Source organism: Phodopus roborovskii, unplaced genomic scaffold (genome assembly GCF_943737965.1).
Source record: "Phodopus roborovskii unplaced genomic scaffold, PHOROB, whole genome shotgun sequence".
NCBI classification, from domain to species: Eukaryota; Metazoa; Chordata; class Mammalia; order Rodentia; family Cricetidae; genus Phodopus; species Phodopus roborovskii.
The window spans coordinates 13,772,504-13,797,508 of record NW_026126514.1 but is presented as its reverse complement, the minus strand read 5'-3'; the positions used below and the strand labels follow the sequence as shown (position 1 = coordinate 13,797,508).

The following is a 25,005-nucleotide window of genomic DNA, read 5'->3' as shown; positions in this document are numbered from 1 at the left end:
ATTGAAGGATGTTTACAAAAATCCTTAAGGAATTATACTATTTTTAATATTTACCTAACATAACATAAATACATATAAATGAGTATTTTTATAAATATATCTTAAATGAAGTTACGCCACTTTGGCTGACAATGTTTCCCACAAAAGCCATAGACTAATAGAACTCCAGTAGCAGGCATGAGAAACCTCCTTTTGAGTAGTTATTTAGGGTTAGACAAGAGTAGCAATATAGGCTATTGATATGGCCTCTCAGAGGTTTAAGGCAAGCCCCTGTTGCTAAAGGAATCACACAATTAGGACACAGACTGTTTTGTAAGCTGCCAAGGGAGGGAAACAATCAGCTCTACCTATCTGACGCCTGCGGACCACAATGGACTATCATGGCAAGATACCTCTAAAGGTACAGAAGTTAGTGGCACTCAGATCTTGCTGGTGAGCAATAGCTATTTAACTGCCCAGTCAACAGAAGGGGAATCATGCCTGATACTTTAAATCTAGTCAACTATCCATAGCTAATTAAGTTTCTTCTAAGGAAGAGATCCTTTATTAGAAAGCATAATTCCTATCTATATTCTAAAACTTGTACCCACAGATAAATGTAACTCTCAGTCTTCAACAAAGAAGCTGCTTTTGGGGAATGGGGAGATGATTTAGGTCACTGGCTACTGGCTACTCTTTCCTGAGGAATCCTTCAATTCCCAGCATCCAACATGGTGGTTCAACTGTCTGTAACTCCAATACCCAGGAATGTAACCTCCTTTTCTGGATATACATGTAGGCAAAGCACGCGTGCGTGCGTGCGCACACACACACAAAATATGTTATATATAAAATACATGATATATAATAAACAGGGCTTAAGGAAGGGGTGGTGTAAAGATTACAAGAGTCAGAGGACCAGGAAAACTGTTGTGAGATTGCGTTTCCTAGAAATGATAGGAAAGCTACACCCATGATACCTCAACAACATGGCTGCTTAAACAAGACCCAAAGAAGTCATAACAATAGACATACTAACATGGAATGGGAAAAATATCTCTCAGGTTCCTACTCATAGACAAAGAACTAATGACTATTAGAGAGGGGCAATTAGACTTTTCCAGGGATAGGCCCAATTAGTTATTCAATACCAAGTAGTCAGCTCTGAAATCATACAAATAATACAGACTCAACAGGTTGTATTTATATAGTTATGTGTATGTGTGTGTAACAATAAAGAGAGGCTATCATTAAAGTAAAGGGAGGGAGATGGCATGAGATGGACAGGAGAGAGGAGGATAATGCAATTATATTTTAACTTCAAAAGAAACTACCAACTTAATTAGTAACCAGAGAAATGCAAGTTTAAGATGTAAGATTTTATAAATAACAAATATATACATACACAGAAGAATAAACACAAAAACCAAGACAATAATGGCATGCAGTGAGAGTGGGTTAGATGAGATCCCAGACAGAAGTCAAAAGAATAATTTTAAAGAATAAATTTACTGGTAACACAAAACAGCTGAATGAAATAGCAACAATACAAAACAAAACAAGAAAAGCCGAACCTGAAATGCTGGAAATGAAAATCAACAAATAAGCTCCATGGGAAATCTAGCAACAGGATGGATCAAGGACAGGACAGAGCAACTGCTCACAAAGACAAGATGAAGAAACTGGAACAGTTCAACAAGGACAGAGATACAACAGAAATAACTGCATAAGTAAGACTTGAACAAGGCAGTACCAAAGGACATGTCAATGTGGAAGGGGAAATTTTCCCAGGGTCCCACTCACAGACAAAGAACTATAGGCAACTAATTACTCCTGGGAAAAGAATTAGCCTCCCCCAGGGATGAGCCCTTACTTTTCCAGTGTAGACTGGTGAGCCTTGAAACCATATACACAAAAAATGGACTCAGCATGTGGCATTTACATATATTTGTGCATTCACATAAATGTATGTAACAATGATTAAAAAAAAACACAGGCTATCAGCTTGGGGAGAGCATGGGGTAGACTTGAGGGAAGGTAGCTGGGAAGGGTCAGAAGGGAGAAAGTGATGTAAAAAATACTAAGGTACCAGTGGGAATTCCAAGGTATCTATTCTTAAAACACCAACTCTATGAATAATAATCATATAGAAAGAAGAATCTACCTATAAAGGCATAAAAAATGTTTTTACAGTAATCATAACAGAGTAGCAGGCAAGATGGGTAAAGATGTCTGCCACCAAGCCTGACCACATGGTGAGATAGAACCAACTCCCAAAAGCTATCTTTTGACTCTGATGTGCACACTGTGACAGGCAGGGGGATGGATGCATGCCTGTACACACACATACACAAATTCAAAGATTAAAAAAAAAAAAGTAACTATTTACAAATACTAATAAAATAGACATACCTGTTAGCCATCTTTTTCACAGATGAAAACCAGTGACACATGTTTAAGGCAGTTATATAACTTATACTGGGAATACTTAAATAGAACTGAAGTGCCTCACATTTACTAGGATTCAACACTGCTGAATGAATACCAACATTCTTTCTTTGTTCCACCAATGACAGCTCCTTTAGTAAATCTGCAGTTTCTTCTTGTCCAGAGCTAAAAAGGATTCGGATTCCAGCCCCAACTAAGGCAGTTAGCAGACTGTCATAGCACTTCGTTCTTCTAAACATTCTTGATATGTCTCCTAAAAGTTTCATATTCAGGGAAAATGAAGTTTAGTGACTAAAATCAGGGAGAATAACCGATCTACTTTATTAGAATTCTAGCATCTTGCTGGGCAGTGGTGGTATGTGCCTTTAATCCCAGCACTTGGCAGGCAGAGGCAGGCAGATCTCTGTCAGAGCCCATAGAAATGGCTCCACTTCAACTTGACCTAAGGTCAGAGGGTTCAAAACCATCCTTGCTTTTTCAAGGTTAGAGTCTAAGACCTAAAGGTCTAAGGAGTGGCTAATGAAGGATGTTTGGTCTAAAGTGTGGATGTCTTGCCTAGATAACAAGAGATTTGATCTAAAGTGCAGTTACTAAATGTTTAAGGTACTCATGCTTTCTGACGTTCCTGGAAAGCTTTAATGACCAGTCTGCTTTGTCTTTGCTTTCTCACTGTTCATTTTCATAAGCCTCATTAAAATACAATGGCAGATGAAACGCATACTGGTATGAAGTATGAAATAGTGTGCCCTGACAGAAGAATGACTTAAATAATAGTCAATTTTGTTTAGTCTTATAAACATTTGAAAATACAAACCTGCTTTTTCTCTGTCTTTTTCTACAATCACACATATTCTTTGGAACATGCTCTGCAGCCGCTGGATCTGCTCGATGAACTTGTTCTTACTGCCATTATTTAATATTTCAGACTGAGACTTCCTTTCTACCACCATGCGGTTACTTATGATGTAATCACAGCCATTAAGAGGACAAACCTCTACTTGTAACCCATGAACTGTTCTTAGCGAAGAAATTACTTCTAAACCAGAAGTGATTTCCCGACTGTCTACAAGAATGCAAGCTCTATGTCCTTCTTGTGGAAGTCTAGGGGCTGCATGCAGCTCAGTCACATGTAGCAGTGAATTAGAAGAGGGTGCTGCTGAGACGCTGCCTTCCTCCTGGTCATCAACCTGAAAGGAGAAAACACTGGTCACTGTCCTGCTGAATATGCATCAGAGCCGTGAATGTTGGTTCTCCCTGCTGAAAACATTCCTTGCTTTAACTCCACCATGACCAATGTGACTGGATAGAAGACGCCACCACTCTAACAATTTAGAGTCAAGCCACCATTGACAACCAACAAAAGGAAAAGGAAGACAATAAAATCCAGTGAAATCTAAACCAAGCAGGAAGCAAACTTTCAAAGGGAAAATAAAATTTTTAAGCTAGAGAAAAGAATGTCTTAATAACATGTAAGCAGACTGAAATTATCTCAGGAATAAGGACTCTAGACAAGATATTATTGCAAAACTGGGGAATAACCAGAAAGTCTGTCTATCCGGAAACAAACCTTAACTGTATGTTTGGGTTTCTTTGTTCTGTAGTAGTGAACCCAGGGCCTTTTGCATGCTAGACAAGTATTCTACCATTAAGCTACATCCCTAGCCCTTAAATAACTCCCCACTCAGGGAGTCAGGTGAGAAGGCCATAGTAGGGATTGAACCTAGAACCTCATACATGCTGGGCAAGCACTGAGTCTAGTTTAAAAAACTGTATTATTACATGGGTGCCTGCCCTGGTGCACATGTGGATATCACAGGAAAATTGGGAATCAATTCCTTACTGCCACCTTTCCACAGGAATCAAAGATCAAACTCAAATAACCAGGCTGCATGGCAAGTGCTCTTACCCTCTGAGCCATCTTGCCTACCCCTACTAATACTTAAGAGGCCAGAAAAGAGTGTGTGAACCCTTCAAACTGGGTTTCCTTCAAGAAAGTGAGTGTTCTTAACTGCAGAACTCTTTCCAGCTTTGCAGTAACATTTTAAAACTGGAGCTAAAGATGTAGCTCAGGATTAGAACTCATACCTAGCACTGTAGAAAGAAGACACATGGCCAGCTTGCATGCACAGAGGTCAAAATCAAAAATGAGAGACCTGAAAATTAATGGAGACAAAACAAACCCAAACTCTGATCAGAATGAGCTCTTTATGTAGAGATGAGGCATACAAGGAACATGCATGCTATGTTAAAAAAAATGTAATTATTCAGTGTCTAAATAAATCTATAACATGAAAGCAGAAAGCAAGAACCAGTTAATCTTGACATTGGTGGTGCAGAGAATCTTTTTAAAATCTGATCAACCAATGAAGCCTTCTAGTCCAGTGAGATTGAAGCCAAAGTACATACAATACCTACAAAGTTGACAAAATCCTCCAATAAATAAATAACTTGAAGTGTTCTCCAAAAAGGAATGCAAATGGCTGCATGAGTCATGTGAGTAGACAGAACTATATGAAAACTTTGCCACCTTGAAACTGTACATGTTGATGCCATTTCTCGAAAGACAGATTATATTCTGTTGATGAGGTCCTAATCAATCAGGAATTACAAACTGCTGGTAGAAAAAAAATAAAAAAATAAAAAGCCAAAGACTCAATGGAGAACTGTCACCACTGCATGTACATTTGCCTTTTATAGCAATGCCATAGAAGAAATCCACCTCAAAAGGACAGGAGGGAACACATAAGCATTGTTAGAGAACTATTTATAAGAATCAAAAGGGAAAAGATTGGCTGGGCATGGTTGGAGGCCCCAGTAATCCTAGCACTCAACAGCCTGCGAGGCAGGAGGGTCAAAGTCTGAAGCCAGCCTGGGCTACAGGATGATAAGTCCCTGCCTCAAACAAACAAACAAACAAATGGATGAACATAAGCCAAAGAGAACGTGTCTCAAAACATCAATAGCAGAACACCAGAACACCCACCACACATAAACAGAATGAAAGATTCAAAACAAGCCAAATACACAGAAGTATTAAATGGTTGAAAAAGTGTAATACAATCACACAGTAAGGATCATGGAGGTAAAACAAGAGATAGCTGCTATAGTACAAACCCTAGGATGGGTACCGAAATTAAAAGTCAAGTGCAGCCAAGTGTGCACTGAATGCTATTATCTATGTAAAGGAGATTATAAATGCATCTTCTTATGTATTTCATAAAACAGAAAAACAAATATACACATAGTTTAAATGATTCCCTTTACATGAGAGTAAAAGGTATACAAACAGTTGCAAATTGAATTTATTTTGTTTATTTCAATTTGGGACCATAAGAATCCATAAGTGAAAAACAAAAACAGAAACAGAAACAAAAAACCTTAAATACCCAGCTGACAGAGCAATCAGAATAAAAGTAATTTGTAAATAATTATGAATTCTGAAAAAATTCCTGAACTTATTCCATTAGCTGTACTGTTTCATACTATGGATATGTAGGATAAATATGTTTGTGAGTGCTGACAAACAGTGCCACATAGGGATGTGGTCCAGAGGACAAGTTGTCCTTCCACCACAGTGACACAGGGTCTGTCTTGCCGTTTCTGCCATACTGTACATTTAGGCTAGCTGACCTCATGAACTCTGGGGTGATTCTCTTGTCTTTGCCATCTTGCCACGTGAGTGCTGGGATTAGAGATGCTGGCCACAATATCTGGCTTCTTATGTGGGCCCCAGGGAACCAAACTCATGTTGTTGAACTTATACAGCAAGAACTGTTACCTGCTAAGCCATCTCCCAACACTGAGTAACTGCTCTGATGTTAAAAATGATACCATTATTCCAAGGCTGTAGTGTGATTCTAAAAGCTTCATAGCTTTGACCACAGAAAAGGCCTAGAAACTCAAATCAGAATCGAAGAGACCAAAGTCTATTTCCCAATGAAGAGAACCAGAGCAGCTTGGAGAAACAGCTGTTCTGAGGTCTGGAAAAGGTCAAGAGTGTCTTGCCCAGTTTGCCTACCACACAGCAAACAAGATGACCACTCCCGTGTTGCCCAGGCTGGCCACAAATGTACATTCCTGGCGTTAGCTCTTGAGTGTTGGGATTACAGGAGACACCAACACGTCCAGATAATCATTTATTCCTACAAACAGAATTAAAACCACCTTTTCCTCACAAACCTCAGTACCAAGCAAACCAACAATAGAGGTCAAAAGTCTGAAATAACTACAATTAGCAGTAAAAGGAAACAATGTAGAGGGGGCTCACAAGGACCCACCCCAACCTGAGGCTCTATAAGCAGTTACTGTTTGCTGTGGGAGAGAGACATTTTCTGCAGTGTAGCCACTTAGGTAAGATGCCCATGCTCTTATAAATAATCTCTTACTCATGCCCTGGATGTGAGTAACCCTAAGGAAATTCACTGAGGCACCAAATCAAAACATGTGAAAGGGATCAGGGATAGAAGAGGGACAAGAGGGTAATGGGAGTAAATGTAATCAAAATATGTTATTACAGATATGAAAATGTCATGATTGGTGGTTATGTACAACTAACATATGCTAATAACAAAAATCCCAAACTTTACAGAACTAAAAAGGATTATTTAAAAAAAAAAAATACAATGAACATCTATAGACCAACAAGCTGAATAACCTAAATGGTGTGGAAGAGTTTCTAGAAATATCTAAATTGGTAGAATTGACTGAAGAACAATCAGGAAATCTGTCTAGATTAAAAAAGAGATGTAGCTGCAAGATGGTGGCACATGTCCTTTAATTCCAGCTCAAGAGGCAAGCAAAGCTCTGTGAGTTCAGGGACAGCCTGGTATACAAAGCAAGTTCCAGGACTGCCAAGCCTGTTTGTTATACAACAAAAGAAAAAGAAGAAAAGGAGAGATGCAATGCAATAACTAACCAAAACCTCCTAACAAGCCCAGGAACATGTGGCTTCATTTATACAAGAAGTAATACTGATACTTTGCAAACTTTTCTCAAAACTTAAGCATTGGATATATTAATTTGTTCTACAAGATCAGTATCTATGAAACTAAACACTCTAAGACAGCTACAACCAATATCCATTATGAATTAAATACAAAATCCTTCACAAAACACTGGTAAATCGGAGCCAGGTGTGGAGGCATCCACCTGCAATCCTAGCACCAGGGAAGCTGAAGTAGGAAGTTCAAGGTCAACACAGGCTAGCTAAAGAGTTTGAGGCAAGCCTGGGCTACATAGCAAGACCCTACATTAAATAAATCAACAGACAGCAGCAAATATTTTTGGTTAATTCAACATGCAGTATAAGCACATTTTGTGGCATATGCACATTTGTGATAAGCAAGCCTGTAAACTTGTAGAAGGGAGAAAGACAGTTCTTTATATGACAGCATTTCCCCATGAACCTAGAGTGAGGAGTGTTTTCTTTGATTTAGTTATTTAGTATAACACACACACACACACACACACACACACACACACACACACAAGACTCTTTTAAATTAATGGCACTTTCCTTCATTTTTCATACATACCTTCACCTCTACCAGAGGTTTCCCACAAGCCTTCATACATGGAGATGAAGTAGATGTGATTGTACTATGGTTCTGAGCCTTCAGGCTCACGACTTCTGGAAGGGCATCCATTACATTCTGTAGCACCTGTGGTCTCTGTGCGGGTTTCTGATTCGCTGCTGAAGACCCAGGGGGCCCTAAACTGCACTGTTGGCCCTGCTGTGTGTGCTTGTCAGCAGTGCTGCCATGGATACTGGAGTCCTCTCTGTCATCCATGCTGTTTTCCTCCTCATCCGAATCATCATCTGGTAAGATAATTCTCGATAATTTCTTTTTTGACCGCGGACAGTTTTGCCTCATGCTCATTTGTTTTAGCTTTACTGCATATCGGGTTTTATATCTTACATTCTCATCTGTAAAGGAATCTTTTGTTAAGTTAAAATCAACACAAATTTCTTCTTCACACGATTGGCTTTTACAAGACTCCTCTTCATCAACACAGAAACTGTCCTCCAAATAGTCTTCATCTTGCTCAGGAATCTATCAATAAAAATAGACAGAAATATTTATCTTACAGCTAGTTTGAATTTACATTCTTTGAGGCACTAATGTTTATTCCATTTCATGAACATTTACTTAGTACCTTCATTATGGGGAAAAATGAAGACTGAGAGATTTTTTAAAAAGAGCAAGTGTGGTGGTACACAATTTTATCCCTAGCACTGGGAAGGCAGAAGCAGGCAGAGCTGGTCTGCAGAGCGAGATCCAGGACAGCTAAGGCTATACAGAGAAGCCCTTTCTCAAAAAATTACAAAAGAAAAAGAAAGATAACATTTTACCCTCTAGAAATTTACAGTCAACTGCAGGCATCCAGAAAAGTAAATACGGAAAGCTTGTGGCAAGGGCTACAGAATAAGCACAACATTAAGTATGGAGATTTTATTACTATGCTGAACATGGCAATTTATGGATAGAGAGAATATTACCATAAATAGTACCTTAAAGGAAAGCTATCCTAGCCATGAACCATGGTGTGTACTTATAATCCTAGCCACATGGAAGACTGAGTTCAAAACCAATGAATGTTTGTGGGTAAGAGCAGTAGTTGTGATCCCTCTGGCAAACCTCAATCTTCAAAAAATACTTATATTACAATTCATAATAGTATCAAAATTCCAGTTCTGAAGAAGCAACGAAAGTAAATTTATGGCTGGGGGTCACCACGACGTGACGAATTAAAGGGCTACATTAGGAAGGCTGAGAACCACTGGCTTAGGTACAGCATTTGCCTAGTTATGCAGGAGTGCTACAGTCATTAAGTACATAGAGATCAGCAAGGGCAATACAGCACCATCTCATCCAAAGCATCCCAACACCCCAGAGTGGGAGGCAGGAGATTATATATGGCACCTTAGGTACATAGCATGTTTGGTTACACAGTGAAATCCTATGGAAAAACACCAACAAAGAAATAAAAGATCCATCTGTAATTTTTAGAAACATTTTTCTGAAAAAAGGGAACATTTTAAAATAATTAAATTCTATTCATTTCCTTTACACTAATTCTCACAGTTAGGAAAAATTTCACAGTACAATTATCCAAGCCAATTCTGACTTCATAAGTTTAGACACAGAATGGAAGGTTGAGTACCTGTGAGAAAATGTTCATGTTGCTATGTTTCTTATGGACCATTTTGTACTTAGTGCTCATCAGTGGACTATGTATAGATTTCATGTAAACAGCTCTCATTTCGGAATCTGTGTACAGAGAAGAATTGAAAATAAGGCAGCAAGATTACTTACATGAAAATTTTCATTTAACTTTGACCACTCCAAGTTTGTATGCCTCAACATTAAGAAAAGGTTAATGGAGAAGATAAACACATACACATACACACACACACACACACACACACACACACACACACACACACGGGGGGGGGGAAGTATTTTGTATGTATAGATCTCATCCAAAACCCAAATATATCTCAGAACTCCAGAAACTAGGGAAGGAGAGTCTCTGGTTACATATGGCACTTTGGGTACATAGCAACTATGAACCCTGCCTGGGCTACATAGTGAAATCCTACTATAAAACACTAACAAAGAATACAAGGTTCATCTATAATTTTTAGACTAAGATTTTTTTTTTTTGTTTTTGTTTTAGAGACAGGGGTTCTCTGTGTTGCTTTGGAGGTTGTCCTGAAACTCACTCTGTAGACCAGGCTGGCCTGAAACACACAGAGATCCTCCTGCCTCTGCCTCTAAAGTGCTGAGATTTAAAGGCGTGCACTACCTCCACCAGGCAAGTTAAAATGTTTTTATGAAAAAATTAAATTTTAGAGAGGCCAAAAAAACAAATTTTAAAATGCTATCAGAGGCCAGGTGTGGTGGCACATGACTCTATTCCTATGGTCCAGAGGCAGAGGCAAGCAGATCTCTGTGAGTTTGAGGCCAGCTTACCCTACAAGTGAGTTCCAGGCAAGCCACAACTACATAGGGAGAGCTTGTCTTTAAAAAAAAAAAAAAAAAGACCAAAAAACAAACACAAAAAAACAAAAAAACAAAACCTGAAACCTAAAAATAACAATGATGATGTCAAAAAACCATCTAGTTGGGTAACTGTGGACAAGTCTCTTAAACTTTTCTGAAAATGAAGACTAGGACCACAACTTTCTACTCACAACAAAAGCACATAAAGACTTCGGGACTGCACCTGACTAGCTGAGGTCAAAGAGGGAAAACATGGGTTTTTAATTTGTTGATGCTTATCATTTTTAAAAAATTATAGCAAATGAGACCTAATACATAAAAATAAGAATTTCTTTGTACTTTTTGTTTTTGTAAACAGGGTTTCTCCATAGCTTTTTGGTCTGTCCTGGAACTCACTCTGTAGACCGGGCTAGTCTCGAACTCACAGAGATCTGACTGCCTCTGACTACCCAATGCTGGGATTAAAGGGGTGTGCCACTACTGCCTGGCTTCTTTGTACTTTAAAAACAGCTTTGAAAAAAATCTTTTCTTTCAACGGAGCTGTGTGTAAGTGGTTGTGTAGTGGGACTCTACCCTTCCACTCTTCGACTGCACACTGAGAACCGTCACCTCTAGCTGCCCAGAATCTAATCATTCTCCCTTCGTCAGTGCTCCCATAGGAGCCACCACTACCCTCTGTATTGCTGCAGAAGCTCTCCTACTTAAGAGAGTGAGCGACTGTAACCAGTGCCAGGCAGACAGTGACCTAACTGCTGGCTCTGTGCTTCCTGATTCCCTCCAAACATGCTAATCCTCGAGAAGTCTAGGCACACTGATGCCTGAGGGCCTTTCAATTGCTGTTATTATTGACTTTTACCGAGATCTGTAAAATCCTCATCCAACACTGACTACTGAGGGCACTACACCTAATTCTGCAGACTGTATCCAGGGTTATAATATGGAAGTTTGTCCATCAATAAGGTTTTTTGCTTTAAACTCATGGTCCTTGGGAAACTACAGCTTTAAATTACATCAGAGTCTGCAGAAAAACAGAAAAATGACAAAACCTGACCTCTGAAAGGCCAGAATATTGATGAGCCAATCAGAACATCTCTCACTTCAGTGGTAGCCAATCTGAATTGGCTCTGAATGTACTGGGCATGCTCTAACACTACTTGACCACATTATTTTCTGAAAGCAGATCTCCCTTATCTGATAAATTGAGTAAGGAGTGTTTTCCTCAACTGGTTCGATTCATCCACATTGCTGAATGGCTTTCTCCCAGTCATCGATCAAATGTCACATTCTCAATGAGGCATACCCCTCACAACGGCAACTTCATCACCTGGCATGGTAATGCACTCTTATCATTACGGCAATCAGCAGGCTCAGGAAAAAGGCTTATAGACTCCATGTCAGAGTGGGCTACACAGCAAGGCCTACTTTCAAAACAACTAAACTACAGCAGTAAGTTGCCTGTGTTCAACCTTAGCAAGTTTAAGTTCCCCTCCCCACTTTTCTTACTTCTTTGTAAATGTTTTATCATATATTATTCTGCACATTTTAATTGTTATATACATTGTCTATTTTCTTCCACTTGAAAGCAAGCATCATATAAAGACCTTAAAGGTCTTTTTTTATTCTCTAGTTTCTCATTCTTGGCTCCTTTATATTAACAGCAAAAAGAAGGCACCGAACACTAGTTAAATGAACATCTGATGCTTGAGCTGCCTAGGTAAATAAGAAGCCTAAAAGCAATAGAAATGGAAAAAAACATGGCTTTGTATATGCTGAATTTAATCCCTATAAAGCCAAGTTTCTTTCTTCTTTTTTTTAAAATAATTTATTTAACCTTTATTTTATGTGTGTTGGGGTAAAGGTATCAGATGCTCTTGAACTAGAGTTACAGACAGTTGTGAGCTGCCGTATGGGTGCTGGGAACTGAACTCGGGCTCTCTGAAGAACAGTAAGTGCTCTTAACGGCCGAGCCATCTCTCCAGCCCCCAAATTTGTTTTAATAAAGGGACCATATTTAAATATGACATTAGACATACTGGAAATAATTACAAAGTATCATGACAGCATTTACCATTCAAAGCCTGTGACAGCTGGGTCTGGTCATTTACAAAGTCAAGAAGTGATGAATCCTGCTCGTTTTCTGACCCATCATCTTCATCTGATGAGACACACCCTGCATCCTCTTCAGAAATCTCTGCTTCATCATCTAGAAACATCCGAGCTATATTCTATGAAGAAACAAGAAACAGAAAGACACTCCAGAAAGTGAAAATAATCTTCTCTCACAGTTTTTGTTCTGGAAATTATATTTTTAAGTTTTTGTTTCAAAATTGACCTGGCATGTAATTGTACATATTTATGCGGTACAGTGCAACATTTCAGTACATGTACACAATGTGTACTGTTGAGATCATGGCATGTCCATCACCTTACATATGCTCTTAAGGAAGTAGCTTTCTTGTCAACAATTTCAAGAGCAAAAATCCAAAGTAAAATTTAAAACTACCAAAAAAGAAAAAAAGAAAAAGAAAAGATACCTATGTAAAATTTCTCCTTATAATTTTAGGTAAAATAGCATCTAAGATATTAGTTGGCTTAGTGGATGTTTCCAAGAGACCACCACCTACAAAGATTCCAAAAGTTAAGCTCTGTCATGGACATAAAGAATATCAGAGTGCCAACTGGAGGGAAAGGTGCTAAGAAGAAAGACGAGGGAAACCGGGACTGGTCAGAGAGAGCTCATCAGGGAAATATGAAAAGATTGACACCTGCACCCGTCCCTGGGACCCACATGGTAGGAGAGGAGAACCGACCCCTGCAGTCTGTGCTCTGACTCCAGTTTCCTGCAGTGCCTTGAACGTGCTGATCCCCGCCTCACACACAAGGCAAATGATGCAATGAATTCTTACATTTTCTTTGTAAAAGCAAATTTCCTAAAACTCAGAAATGTCTCTACATTTTCTTCAATTTGAACAATAAATTCTCAATATATTTCAAATTCTTCATTTAATCATTCAAAATAACACACTGCTAACAAGATAAAGACAGAACACACACACACACACAAACAAACAAACAAACAAAAAACAACAACAAAAAAAAAACAAAAAACAAAAAAGCAATACACTGTGAGATTTTTATTTTAAGTCCAGGAAAAAAATACAAAATAGGTGGGAAAATACTTTTCTCTCCCTCTCTCTCTTTCTCGCTCTCTCTTGTTTTGTTAGGGGAGAGTGTGAACGCAGTCCCCCACTACCACAAATTATGCAGTTGAGTTTCCCAAATTTGGGGAAATTACAAGGATCAGCACATCTGGAGTGCAATGGATAAGCCTCGCCCTGGGAAAACCACCTTCATGATCATGGTATCTCCCCTGCCACGTAAGTGTGGGAAAATAATTAAAAACTGTGTTTTGAGGCACCAGAGAGATGGCTCAGCACTTAAAATCATGGTCTGCTTTTCAGAGAACACAAGTTTACTTCTCAGCACCCACATGGTGGATCATAGCCATCTGTAACTCCAGCTCCATGGGATTCAATAGGCTCTTCTGGCCTTTGTAGGTACCAGGCACATACATGGTACATAGATACAAACAGGCAAAGCATCTTTATCTATCTATCTACTTATCTATCTCTATCTAATGCATATAAGTATACACCTGTATAATAATACACATGTATTTGTGTGCATGTAATAAATACTATATACATTTAAAGAGACTAAGGAAAGATTACCTTTACATAATTATGTTTCTTTCGGACTTTGGAGCCTTTTCTGGCTTTCTTGTCATGAACCTTGAAGTCTTCCAATGGTGTATGAGAATTCTCACTTTCATCACTAGATGATAATTCTGACTATAAAAAGTTAACACAACACTTACATCAGAAAACAACCTAGTTAAACCCACAAATGTCAAATCAGGTAATAGTCATATTAGTGTATGTGTTTACTCAACTTAGTATTACATCAAATCTATCTGATGAAAACCTGCAGTGTTTTCTTTAGATTTTCCAGGATTTCCCAAGTCCATCCAAACATACAGAAATCCAGAAAGTAATATGGTTACAGAGAAACCCTGCCTCAAAAAAGAAAAACAAAACAGAAAGTAATATAGCAGTAAGGAATGTTAACTGAGACCTACAATCACTGCTCTTATACACTATGAACCCAGTAATAATTTGACAGGAATAATTTGTATTATATAGAATAGAGCATGACAATCAGCTTTGTCAGAATTTAGTTCACAATAGTCATTTCAGATACAGCACAATATTAAAGTAATTGTGTGGTGAGTATGAGTATACAAGGTTAATATGGACTGGCTGTATTTTTAATTAACTTTGTCCAAATGATCCTAGACACAAGATCTATGAAGTATTACATGTGGATATGTGCTACTATAGTAAAACACAATGAAAGTTAAAGAAACTATTTTAAACATGAAGCACTTACAAGTTCCTGGGTTGGAGTAGGCAGGATTCTCCAGTTCAAAATCTCATAGTGCAGAGATGCAATTTCCTCTGCGGGTAGTTGTTCAGGCTGTTGACAGTACCTTCTCTTTGCCCGCCACCCCTTTTTGTCAACTGTGACATATTCCAAGAAGCTTACTAAAACTCCCAGCAGTTAAGCTAAAGGCTGTTTTACTCTCAGCTTCAAAAATTACACCTCACTGACCTACTTTCTTTATTATTTCTGTTTCTGTATTATTTATTTGTTATCATTAGGGTAGTTTATAATAAATACTTTTCTTTTGCAGAAGTATTAAGTCTAACCACCGAAGTTATTTTATCTTTTTAGCTGTTAAGTATAACTGTAAGATCAAATATACTATTATTTTTCTGTGCACATTTTTCTTATGTTACTTATCATAAAAGAACTTAGGTATTATGGCTGAAGAATATACACTGCTCTTCCAAAGGACCCAAGTTTGGTTCCCAGCACCCAAGTTGGGTGACTAGAAACTGCTATAAGTTTAGATAGATCCAGGGCATCTTGTTTCCCAGCTGCTGGCATGCAGCACATACACACTAAAGCAAACTGTTTTATAAAAAGAATTGAGGCATTATACACTACCAGGAATTTACTTACCCTAAGAACCCTGGACTTTTTTACAGCATAAATAGGCGAATCGATGTCACTGTTTTTCTGATCCTAGATAGAACAGAAAAACAGTTTAATTAAAATGTGACACAGAGTCTGAAAGGGGAGAGCATGGCCTTCACCTGATTACATCACTGTGATAAATGAATGACTTACCTCGGGGGACTTCAGGACATTTGCTTTTGGTTTTTTAGTTCTTCTCAGGAAAACTTCATCTTCACTTTCACTAGTTAAGCACTCAACTATAATTAATTGAAAAGTGAATTTTGTCAATCAGAAACCATTTTATCTATGACTACAATAAAAAGTTCTAAATGTCTTAATGACAATCTCATTATTCACTTTTGTAAAAGGTCATCAGGCCAAGTATGGCAGCACACATCTTTAATCCTAGCACTTGGGAGGCAGAGGCATTCAGATGTCTGTGAGTTTGAGATCAGCCTGGATACATAAGTAAGTTTAAGGTTAGCAGGGGCTACATAGTAAGACTCTGTCTCAACAAAACAAACAAAAAATATCTTCAGAAGTTTGGCCAACATAATTATCATATAGACACAGTCCTAGAAAACACTGAGAGGCTGAAAAGATAGCTGAGAGGGTAAAGGCCCTTGCTGCTCAATCAGAAGTCCCAAGCCCATTTCTCAGTGTCCATGTCAAGCAGCTCCCAGGCCCTCTAAAATTTGGGTCTTCAAGAATACCCAGAGACCAGGCAGTGGTAGCATGCACCTTTAATCACAGCACTTGGGAGGCAAAGGGAGGTGGATCTCTGTGAGTTCAAGGCCAGCCTGGTCTACAGAGCCAGTTCCAGGATAGCTAAGGACTGTTGTATAGAGAAACCTTTTTTCTCAGGGAAACAAACAAACAAACAAATGACAACAACAAAAAAGAACACTGGCTGCTGGTGCAAAGGACCAGGGTTAAGTTCCCAGCACCCATATGGCACTTACAACTGTCTGCAACTCTAATCTGGGATATACAATGCCCTCTTCTGACCTTCAAAGGCACTATATGCATGGACACTTCTATTCATGCAGGCAAATAAAAACAAATCTCTAAAGACATATTTAAATCAGGCTCAAAATGTTTTAAATGTAATGAGAAAAAAGGCAAATATAATTTATTAGTTCATGTTCACTGTTTAAAAACATTTCCAGTGTGTGAGAGACAGTCACATGCTACACCACACATATGGAGATCAGAGGATAACTTGTGGGAGTCTAACCTCTCCTTTCTCCATGTGGGTTCTTGGGATAATGCTTGATCTGAAGAGCCTTTACCCACTGAGCCATCTCACGGGCCCTGTTTGCCCATGAATTACAGAACTTTAGTTGAAGCAACTAAATCACGAAAACATAGGCTACAAATACATTAAAAGGTTCTTCTGGATTTTTCAAGTATGCATATGAATGCATTTGCATGTGGTTATGCAGAAGCAAGCATGTGTTTGAGTGTGGTAGGTTGAATGACTACCATAAGCTTATATATTTGAATGCTTAGTCATCAGGGATTGGCGCACATTTGGTGTGGTCTTGATGGAGGAAGTGTGTCACTGTGGGTGGGCTTTGAGGTTTCAAAAGCTCAGTCCAGTCCTAGTCTCTTAGTCTTCCTGCCTGCTGCTCCAGCTACAGAACTTTCAGCTACCTCTACAGCAACATGCCTGCTTGCCCACTGCCATGCTCCCCACCAGGATGGTCATGGACTCAACTTCTAAACTGTAAGTTTCATAAACTTGTTCCCCTATAAGTTGCTTTGGCAGGTCTTCACAGCAATTAAAGAGTAAAAAAGACAAACAAAGATTTAAATAAATTTGAAAAAAGAATGTATTAGAAGGGAATGTGGGTTATTTATAAGTCAAAGTCACACAATGCATTGGAGCATCGTCTTTGCTTTCTCTTCGATGATTTGGGCTGGGAGAAACCAGATGTTACATTTTTTATCCCACGGTGTCCAGGCTGGTTACTGAATGAATAGGTTCAAGCACTCTTTTACCCCAGCCACTTGAGTAGATGGCACCACCACCATTCACAACTACTCTAAACTACCAAGCAACTCTATAAAGAGGTTACAAGCAACAAAGTGAAGTCTGCCACCAGTAGTACTGTGAGCAAGCCTGCTTAAGGAAGCACATCTAACTCAAACAGTTCAGTGAGCACTTGTCTCAAAAACTAAGGTAGCGAGTAAAAGAGGAAGACACATGACATTGTCCTCTGACTTCATGCCATGCACCCGAGTGCAAATGTGCTACTTGTGTACACTCAGCACATATGAAAAGCAAATCTTCCAATCCTAGTCACAATTTCAGAGAACTAAAACAAAGTCCTGGCCAAAGTCTTGATAGCAACCTCAATACCCTGAGCCAGGCCCACCTGGCCACACTTGGATTCCTGACTCACTCAAATCATGTTCCGTTCTAAGCCACCAAGGTTTGGGACTAGTTCATTATACAGCACCACGTGTATCTTGACTTCTAGAAAGGAGAGACTGCCATTACAAAAGTCTACATTAATGAAGTAGCTCTGAAACTAGACCGTGGGTAGAACCCAGGGACTTCTGTGGTTTTTCAAAAGCTTAGGAATTGTTTATAGAGAAGATTGACGGCCTTAGGGGGGATTATTGGTGAAAACGGAACAGAAATCTTTCTAGAAGAGGAAAGGAAATCCTTTACAAATCATGTCAAGAAAGTTTAACATGGTAAAAATCAAAGTAGGAAAGACAGGTAAGAACTCACATACAAAATGTGTAAGGTATTAGTAATTGATTCTTGCTGTGACAGGAAAACAAGAGAGACATACTCCTTTTAAACATGTAGCAGAAAGAACTTAACAGGTTTTAAAAATTCCCAGCTCCTCTAGATGACAAATACAAACAAACAAACACAAAACAAAAACAAACAAACAACCCTAAAATTAAGAAATCTTATGTTCAAACACCAAATCCAGAGGACAGCCAGGAAAACATGAAGCTGAAAGTGTGACAGCAAACGCCTGGGGAAGACTTCAAGAAGGTCAGAGGTGGCACCCCATGCAGTTCCTAGAAGACAGATAAAAAGCACCTCCTGTTTTTAATGGGTGGCCCTCAAAGGCCCCTCGCAGACAGCAGGCCTGCTATGGGGCTTACAGAATTGTCTTCCAGTGTCTCAGCTCAATGCCAAAGTAGAAAAGGGCTGTTATCCAAAAGATCTGTGGCAGGGGCAGTGAGTGATGGAGCGACCTCCAAGATCCACTAGAAATCCATTCCTGAACATTTAAGATTTCTAATGGTTTTATTACAAGAAATGCACCTAGTCACGTGTCTGAACACAGACAAAAGAATGATACGTGGTGATCAATGCCTTGGGGAACTGTGAGAGACGCTTCAAGGAAAACAGGCAGAGGGTCTTTTTTACTGCAGATTATTTTGTTCACTGATTATGCTCAGATGTAACTTCATGCCTCCTGTGGCAAACTCTATATTCAATTTATAATACACATTTATTCTTGGATGTCAGAACCCAATCTGGTCAGTGTACCCTGAATCTGGATATGGTCTTTTGCCTTGGTTTTGTGCTTTCCCAGATGTAATTAATGTATAGTACATGGCAGGCAACTGTGTTTAAATTAGTCTGTCCTGAGAAAGTTCTGTGGATGGGCTGTTCTGTTAATATTTAGTCTATGCTTACTGACATTTACTTACATGTTTTCATGATCATGCTTTTCTGAACTCAAACAATTGCCCTTGGATCATTGTTGTCTTTGTTTCATTAGTGTATAAAAGTACAGTGTAACTGAAGTGAAGTGAGGTTGTCTACAGCATTAGACTGTAGTCTGCCCCATTCTTTCAGGTCCTCAGATCCCAAGTCCAGCAGACAAGATCTGCACAGGTGGGACAGAAAGTTGACAGTAATGACTGAGGCCTTTGTATGCTCAGTCTGCTATGTGTGTATATTTGCAGTGCTGGGGACGAACCAATAGCTCAGTTACATAGACTATCACTGAACTACATCCCTAGTCCTGGATCCCCAACATTTCAAGCAAGAGGAATCAGACTCAGAAACCTCACAGGGTCAACATACAATGAGACAGAACCAGGAAACACAGAGAACAGTCACAGGCCCTGAGACCTAATCCAGAACCTTCCACTGGCAGGGTAGGCGTGGGCGAATGATGCCTGTGCACTCATGGCCAACACCTCCTAAAGCCGCCTCTCGGAAGCAGCGTCCCCAGGCTTCAGAAGACCTTTCAGACTAATTCAGGGAATTCTAACTAATACACTCAGCTCAGAAGCTGCTGGTTTGCGGACTTGCTAAGATGGAGCAAGACTCTGAACACTGCATATGACATTATCTTTTTTGTTTTTTAAGACAAAGTTTCTCTGTGTAACAGCCCTGGATGTCCTGGAACTCACTCTGTAGACCAGGCTGGCTTTGAACTCACATATGTACCTCAGCCTCCTCAGTGCTGGAATTAAAAGTGTGAGCCTGGCCCTTTCATTATGTTGTAATGAAGGCAGAGTTAAATAAATTGTTTAGTTACAGCAATAACCATTTCAGAAAGCTTCCTTTTCAACTGCCTCAGTGAGATTTAAAGCACTCCCACCACCACCACCAGAACACAGTATGGTAAATAATGCTAAAATCCCCTTTTAATTAGGTGAAGCAAAAAGTACTAGCTTCAGATCCCCTTATCAATTCTTTTATCCACACGCTGTTCATCATACTGCACATAAGTAATAGTTAAGCACAAGACAAGGAGAAGTTTTAATTTAGATCAGATACAAAACTGGAAAAATGATTGCAACGACCAGTGAGAAGCAATGAAGATGTTATTACAGAACTGAAGGCTCAGAGCAACAATGTAACTAGTGAGGAGATACATCAGAGCTTTCCCTAAGCTATGCTTTAAAAGTTAAATGCTACTTCATTGCTGTGGTATAAGCCCACAACCCCAGCATTTGACAGGTAGATAAAATCAGGAGGAACCCAGATTTAATACTACCCTGAGCTACATAGTGAGACCTTGTTCCCAAAACAAAACAAAGAACATCAAACATAGTTTTAGAACTTATTTTGTTCCTTCAAACATGTTAACTTGAATAACATAAAAACAAGATTTAGAGGAAATTCATGTCATCTTCCACCTGCTCCTGTTTTTGTACCCACGGGGTGAAAATCATAATCAATTCCAAAAGACAGACTATCAGTAAATTAGAGTTAAAGTCCCACCAGGATTAGAGGGCACTAACTCACAGGTCTCATCAGCTATGCAGCCTAGGCTGGTCTCAAACTCACAAATCTTCTACCTCAATCTCCTGGGTGATGGGACTGTGAAGTACACTCATCTTAAGTGATTTTGTTTTGTTTTTCAATTGGAGAGAGGGTCTCAGTATATAGCCCTGGCTGACCCGTAAGTCATTATGTAGACCAGGCCATCCTCAAACTCAGAGATCCATCTGCCTGTGTTTCTACAGGGCTATGATGAAAGGTATGCACCACCACAACTAGCTCCAGCCTAAGTTATTTAATACCTAATACTTATCCTCATATTTCTAGTTTTTCTGTAACTGTAACATTAGACCACAGAATCCAGACATTTCTCTTGATCTTATGGTCTTTATTATTTTCAACATCTAAATTATATTCCCGAGGAGCCAAGCTGAAAGCTGACAATACCCATGAATACTTTCCAATCTAATCTAACTCAGTATCTTTTCACTCTGCCTTCTAAACTTCTTAGACAGCCACTGTCTTTTTTTTTTTTTTTCGGGGGTGGGGGATAGCTCAAGACAGAGTTTCTCTATGTAACTTTGTAAACCAGGCTGGCCTCGAACTCACATCCATCTGCCTGCCTCTGCCTCCCCAGGAGTGCGGCACCACTGTCCAGCCGACAGCCACTGTCTTATTACTTATTTGCTAGTTGTTGCTGCATGCTGCATTTTTACAGGCATTTTCCAAATGTCTTATATGTCACTGTTTGTGTTAATCGTGCCAAATTTTACACTTCTTTATACAATGACAGTAAAGAGCATACAGCATTCCCAGTGGCATACAGATTCAAGTCTCCCAATGAGTGTCAGCTTAAGAAAGACTATACACATAATTATCCAATTATATATACAAGTGTATATTATATATGTATGCATGCATATAATTTCTGGAATGTTTTCCAGAAAATCATACTCTTACCTTCAGTGTGTTGACGGGACCGATGACGGGACTGATCACTGCTTTTGGGCTCTTCTGCTAAATCCTCAAATCTTGGATTCAGGAATCTCTGTACATCGGCTTTCTTCTTGGTAGAATCTGGTGGCTTAGGCACGTCTGCTCCTGTCTTAGAAGGCATGCTCAATATATTTGCTTTAGAGAGCGGCGTACTCATAACTCTCTCCTTCACTGGCAAGCATGGGGCAAAGTAAGGAGATGCAGGTTCTTTCTTCTCTGCAGAGTGCCAACACTGCGCGTTTTCTGTCGGGATTGGGGATATGGCTCCCCCTGGTGGACCTGCAGCATCACTGGCACCCTCTATCTCCTTGTTTCCAGAATGCATTCCAGTGAGATGCTCTGCTCCCTGTGTGCTACTCCTACCTGAGGCTTGTCCTGTGATTTCATCATCAGAACCTGAACTACAAAATCCCAAGTCGAAGGTAACAGAAAACAAATCCCCAGAGCAATCAAAGGTATGTCCCTCACTCTTCAGTTCCTCATGTTTGTCTTTCAAACCTTTGTGAGATTTCCAACTCTTGGTATCACAGACGACTTGATCTTCAGGTTCTGAATCATCATCTAACAAAAGCTCATCAGAAATTAAGAAGTTAGAGACTGGCACCATTTCACTTGGAAGAGTTTTATCTGATACACACTGGGGCCGACTATTACTTTTGGAGGGAGAAAGGCCCATATCATTTAACCCTTCGATACTATCTTCAAATAATAGTAAGCTCTCACCCTCATTGGTGAATACTGGGGTGTCACTATCACCATCATCATGGCTATTTTTGTTAACCAAATCCTTTGCCTGGTTTACTTGTATCTGAGCGTAACTGTTAGATAATAAGCTTTTATTTTTAATTTTACTATCAGAGTCACAGGAGGGCTGATCAGAAATCTTGTTATCAGTTATATCAAAGAGACAATGTTTTTCAGAAGGATGATTGATATGCTCAACTGAACTCAGTTCTACACTGTGTTGAGAATTCACAGCTGAGTGTGACATGAGAGAAGCAGGTTTATGACTGTGTTCACACTCTGAGCTGGGTGAGCAGGATGTACTGTCAAGTTCAAAACCCTGGGTGACTTCATACTCCACGTCTGAGAGTCCACTGAGAGACGGGGGAGAGGAGGACAGAAATCTCTCCACATGAGCGCATACCTCTTCTGTCACCAGATGACCATGATAAAACGGTTGGGCCTCTTCATCTGTGTGGAGCTCTTCTTCCAATGGAAGAAACAAATTTGACAAAAGAGATTTCTCATCACTGAAACTGCTATAACCAGAATCTAAGGAATACCTGGCAAATGAGCTAGATTTATCTGTGGCCTGGCGCTCCATTAGTAATGGCCCGGGGTGGCTATTATCATCACTGACAGTAGGCACGGCCGACATTCCACCTGTACCTGCCACCCTTTCGTCACTCGATGGGTCTACCTGGGGAACAGCTTCTGCAGGGGGACGTCTACCAGTGTCTGAAGAAGCGGCATCGTCATCGCTTTCTTCACTTAGCAGGTTTTCCCCCGTTGCTCTAGAAGTTCTGTCCCTCAGAGAAGTCATCTTAGTACGCTTGGAAGGAGTTTGCCTAACAGTCTCGGCACCCTCTGCATCAGGCACTATCACCGAGAAGGAGCTGCCTTCATCTACACTTGGTCTAAAGGAAGATTTCTCATGAGTAACAGCAGTGACACAGGCTAGATTATTGTATGCATCCTTAGGAGTAGTATATGTTGAGCTGACGTCTTCCATGTGTAGAAAAGGCTTAAGTTTTAGTTCATAGCTGCATTCATCCTAAAAAAATAAGAAACAGGAAAGTCACAGAAAAACAAAATAAGCCAATTATAGGAAATGAGTTTCACTCTATATTAAAATTTTTTCTGTCCAGGCAGTGGTGGCACACATCTTTAATCCCAACACTCAGGAAGCACAGACAGGTAGAGCTTTATGAGTTTAAGGCCAGCCTGGTTTACGGAGCTAGTTCCAAGATAGCCTCCAAAGCTACAGAGATACCCTATCTAAAAAAAAAAAAAGAAAGAAAAGAAAAGAAAAGAAAAAAAACGATGTCACTTCATTGATTTTGTTTTAAAGCCTCCAAATTCTAAGAAATCAAGAAAAAAAAAATCAAAATGACATCACTATGAAATCATTTATTAATATTTTAATCTCAGTCAAGACACAGAACCACTATGAAGGCTCTTCCTACAAAAACCAACTTCAACCTAACATTCACTTAAAAATTCAGTTTCCTAAAAATACATATATATAATAAACTTAGATTCTCAATATCAAACCAAGAGCAGCCTCGTTTGCTTGTTTTGCTTTTTAGGACTGGGTCTGGCCTTGTAGGTCCTAGGGTTATAGGAATGCACCCCCCTGTCAAAAACACTTTTCCAGGCCCCTAAAACAAAGGTAGGGTACAGCTTTAGGTATACTTCTATTTTCAAGTAAAATTCTCAACCAAGACCTTTTTTAAAATTTCCAACAAAGAACTTTTGTGGTGAATCTGTTTTACTTCTCTGTCATTGGCTGTGGTCTCTCCCTTCCCTCTTCCTCTGTAAGAATACTTCTTTAGTCATAATTCCTCTGCTGCTCATAAATGAGACCACCCTCCACATTTCTGAATAATAAAATACTGCTTCAGTCGGCAGTGTCTGTCTCCTACTAGTAGCTATGGTCCCTGAGACATAACATTTCCTTCGGTTTCTCTACAGTTGTGGTCGTAGGGCCTAGAAGCCAGCATGGGACACAGAAGTCATTCAGGAAATGTGTTAATTTGATGGAACATGACTATCTGAGATCCATAACTAAATTCTTAATTTGAAAGTATTCATGATCACCCCCCACAAAATAAAAGCAGCTACAAGTATTAAGCACTGATTTTGTGGCAATTACTGCTTAAATGCCTTATGTCATATTATGGCAATGGTCCTATGAAGCAGGTATTCATGAGAGATGTCATACTCATAAGTGATTCACTATTTTACTCCTGCCAGAAAATGAAAAAGAAATTATTCAACGGCTGGGCTGTGGCTCAGTGGTAAAGTGTTTATTTTGCATGCACAAGGCCCTAAGTTCAATTCCCAGTACTGACTCACAATACAAACAAAACACAGTGTTCAAGAAATGAATGATATCAACAACAGCTGGGTCATGGCAGTGCACGCCTTCAGTACCAGCGTTTGAGAAGAAGAGGCAAGTGGATCTCTGAGTATTGGTAAACACAAAACATTCCAGGGCAGCCAGAGCCACATAAAGAAACTAAAAAACAAACACAATAACAAAAAAGAAATGAA

General features: G+C 39.4%; 1 protein-coding gene and 1 non-coding gene across 2 annotated transcripts in view; both read right to left on the bottom strand.

Annotated features, from left to right (window-relative positions):
* The window catches only part of Fancm (FA complementation group M), a 50,694-nt gene that overhangs the window by 938 nt on the left and 24,751 nt on the right, over nt 1–25,005 (bottom strand). The window contains exons 14-22 of the mRNA XM_051195913.1: nt 21,691–23,503; nt 15,687–15,772; nt 15,519–15,581; nt 14,165–14,284; nt 12,502–12,658; nt 9,592–9,698; nt 7,962–8,480; nt 3,242–3,614; nt 2,392–2,680 (exon numbers count right to left, since the gene is read on the bottom strand). Coding sequence (XP_051051870.1) covers nt 2,392–2,680; nt 3,242–3,614; nt 7,962–8,480; nt 9,592–9,698; nt 12,502–12,658; nt 14,165–14,284; nt 15,519–15,581; nt 15,687–15,772; nt 21,691–23,503 — 3,527 coding nt within the window. The remainder of the gene's footprint in view (nt 1–2,391; nt 2,681–3,241; nt 3,615–7,961; nt 8,481–9,591; nt 9,699–12,501; nt 12,659–14,164; nt 14,285–15,518; nt 15,582–15,686; nt 15,773–21,690; nt 23,504–25,005) is intronic.
* LOC127230802 (U1 spliceosomal RNA) lies at nt 13,655–13,818 on the bottom strand. The gene has a single exon (XR_007835205.1). It is a non-coding gene; the product is annotated as a U1 spliceosomal RNA (small nuclear RNA).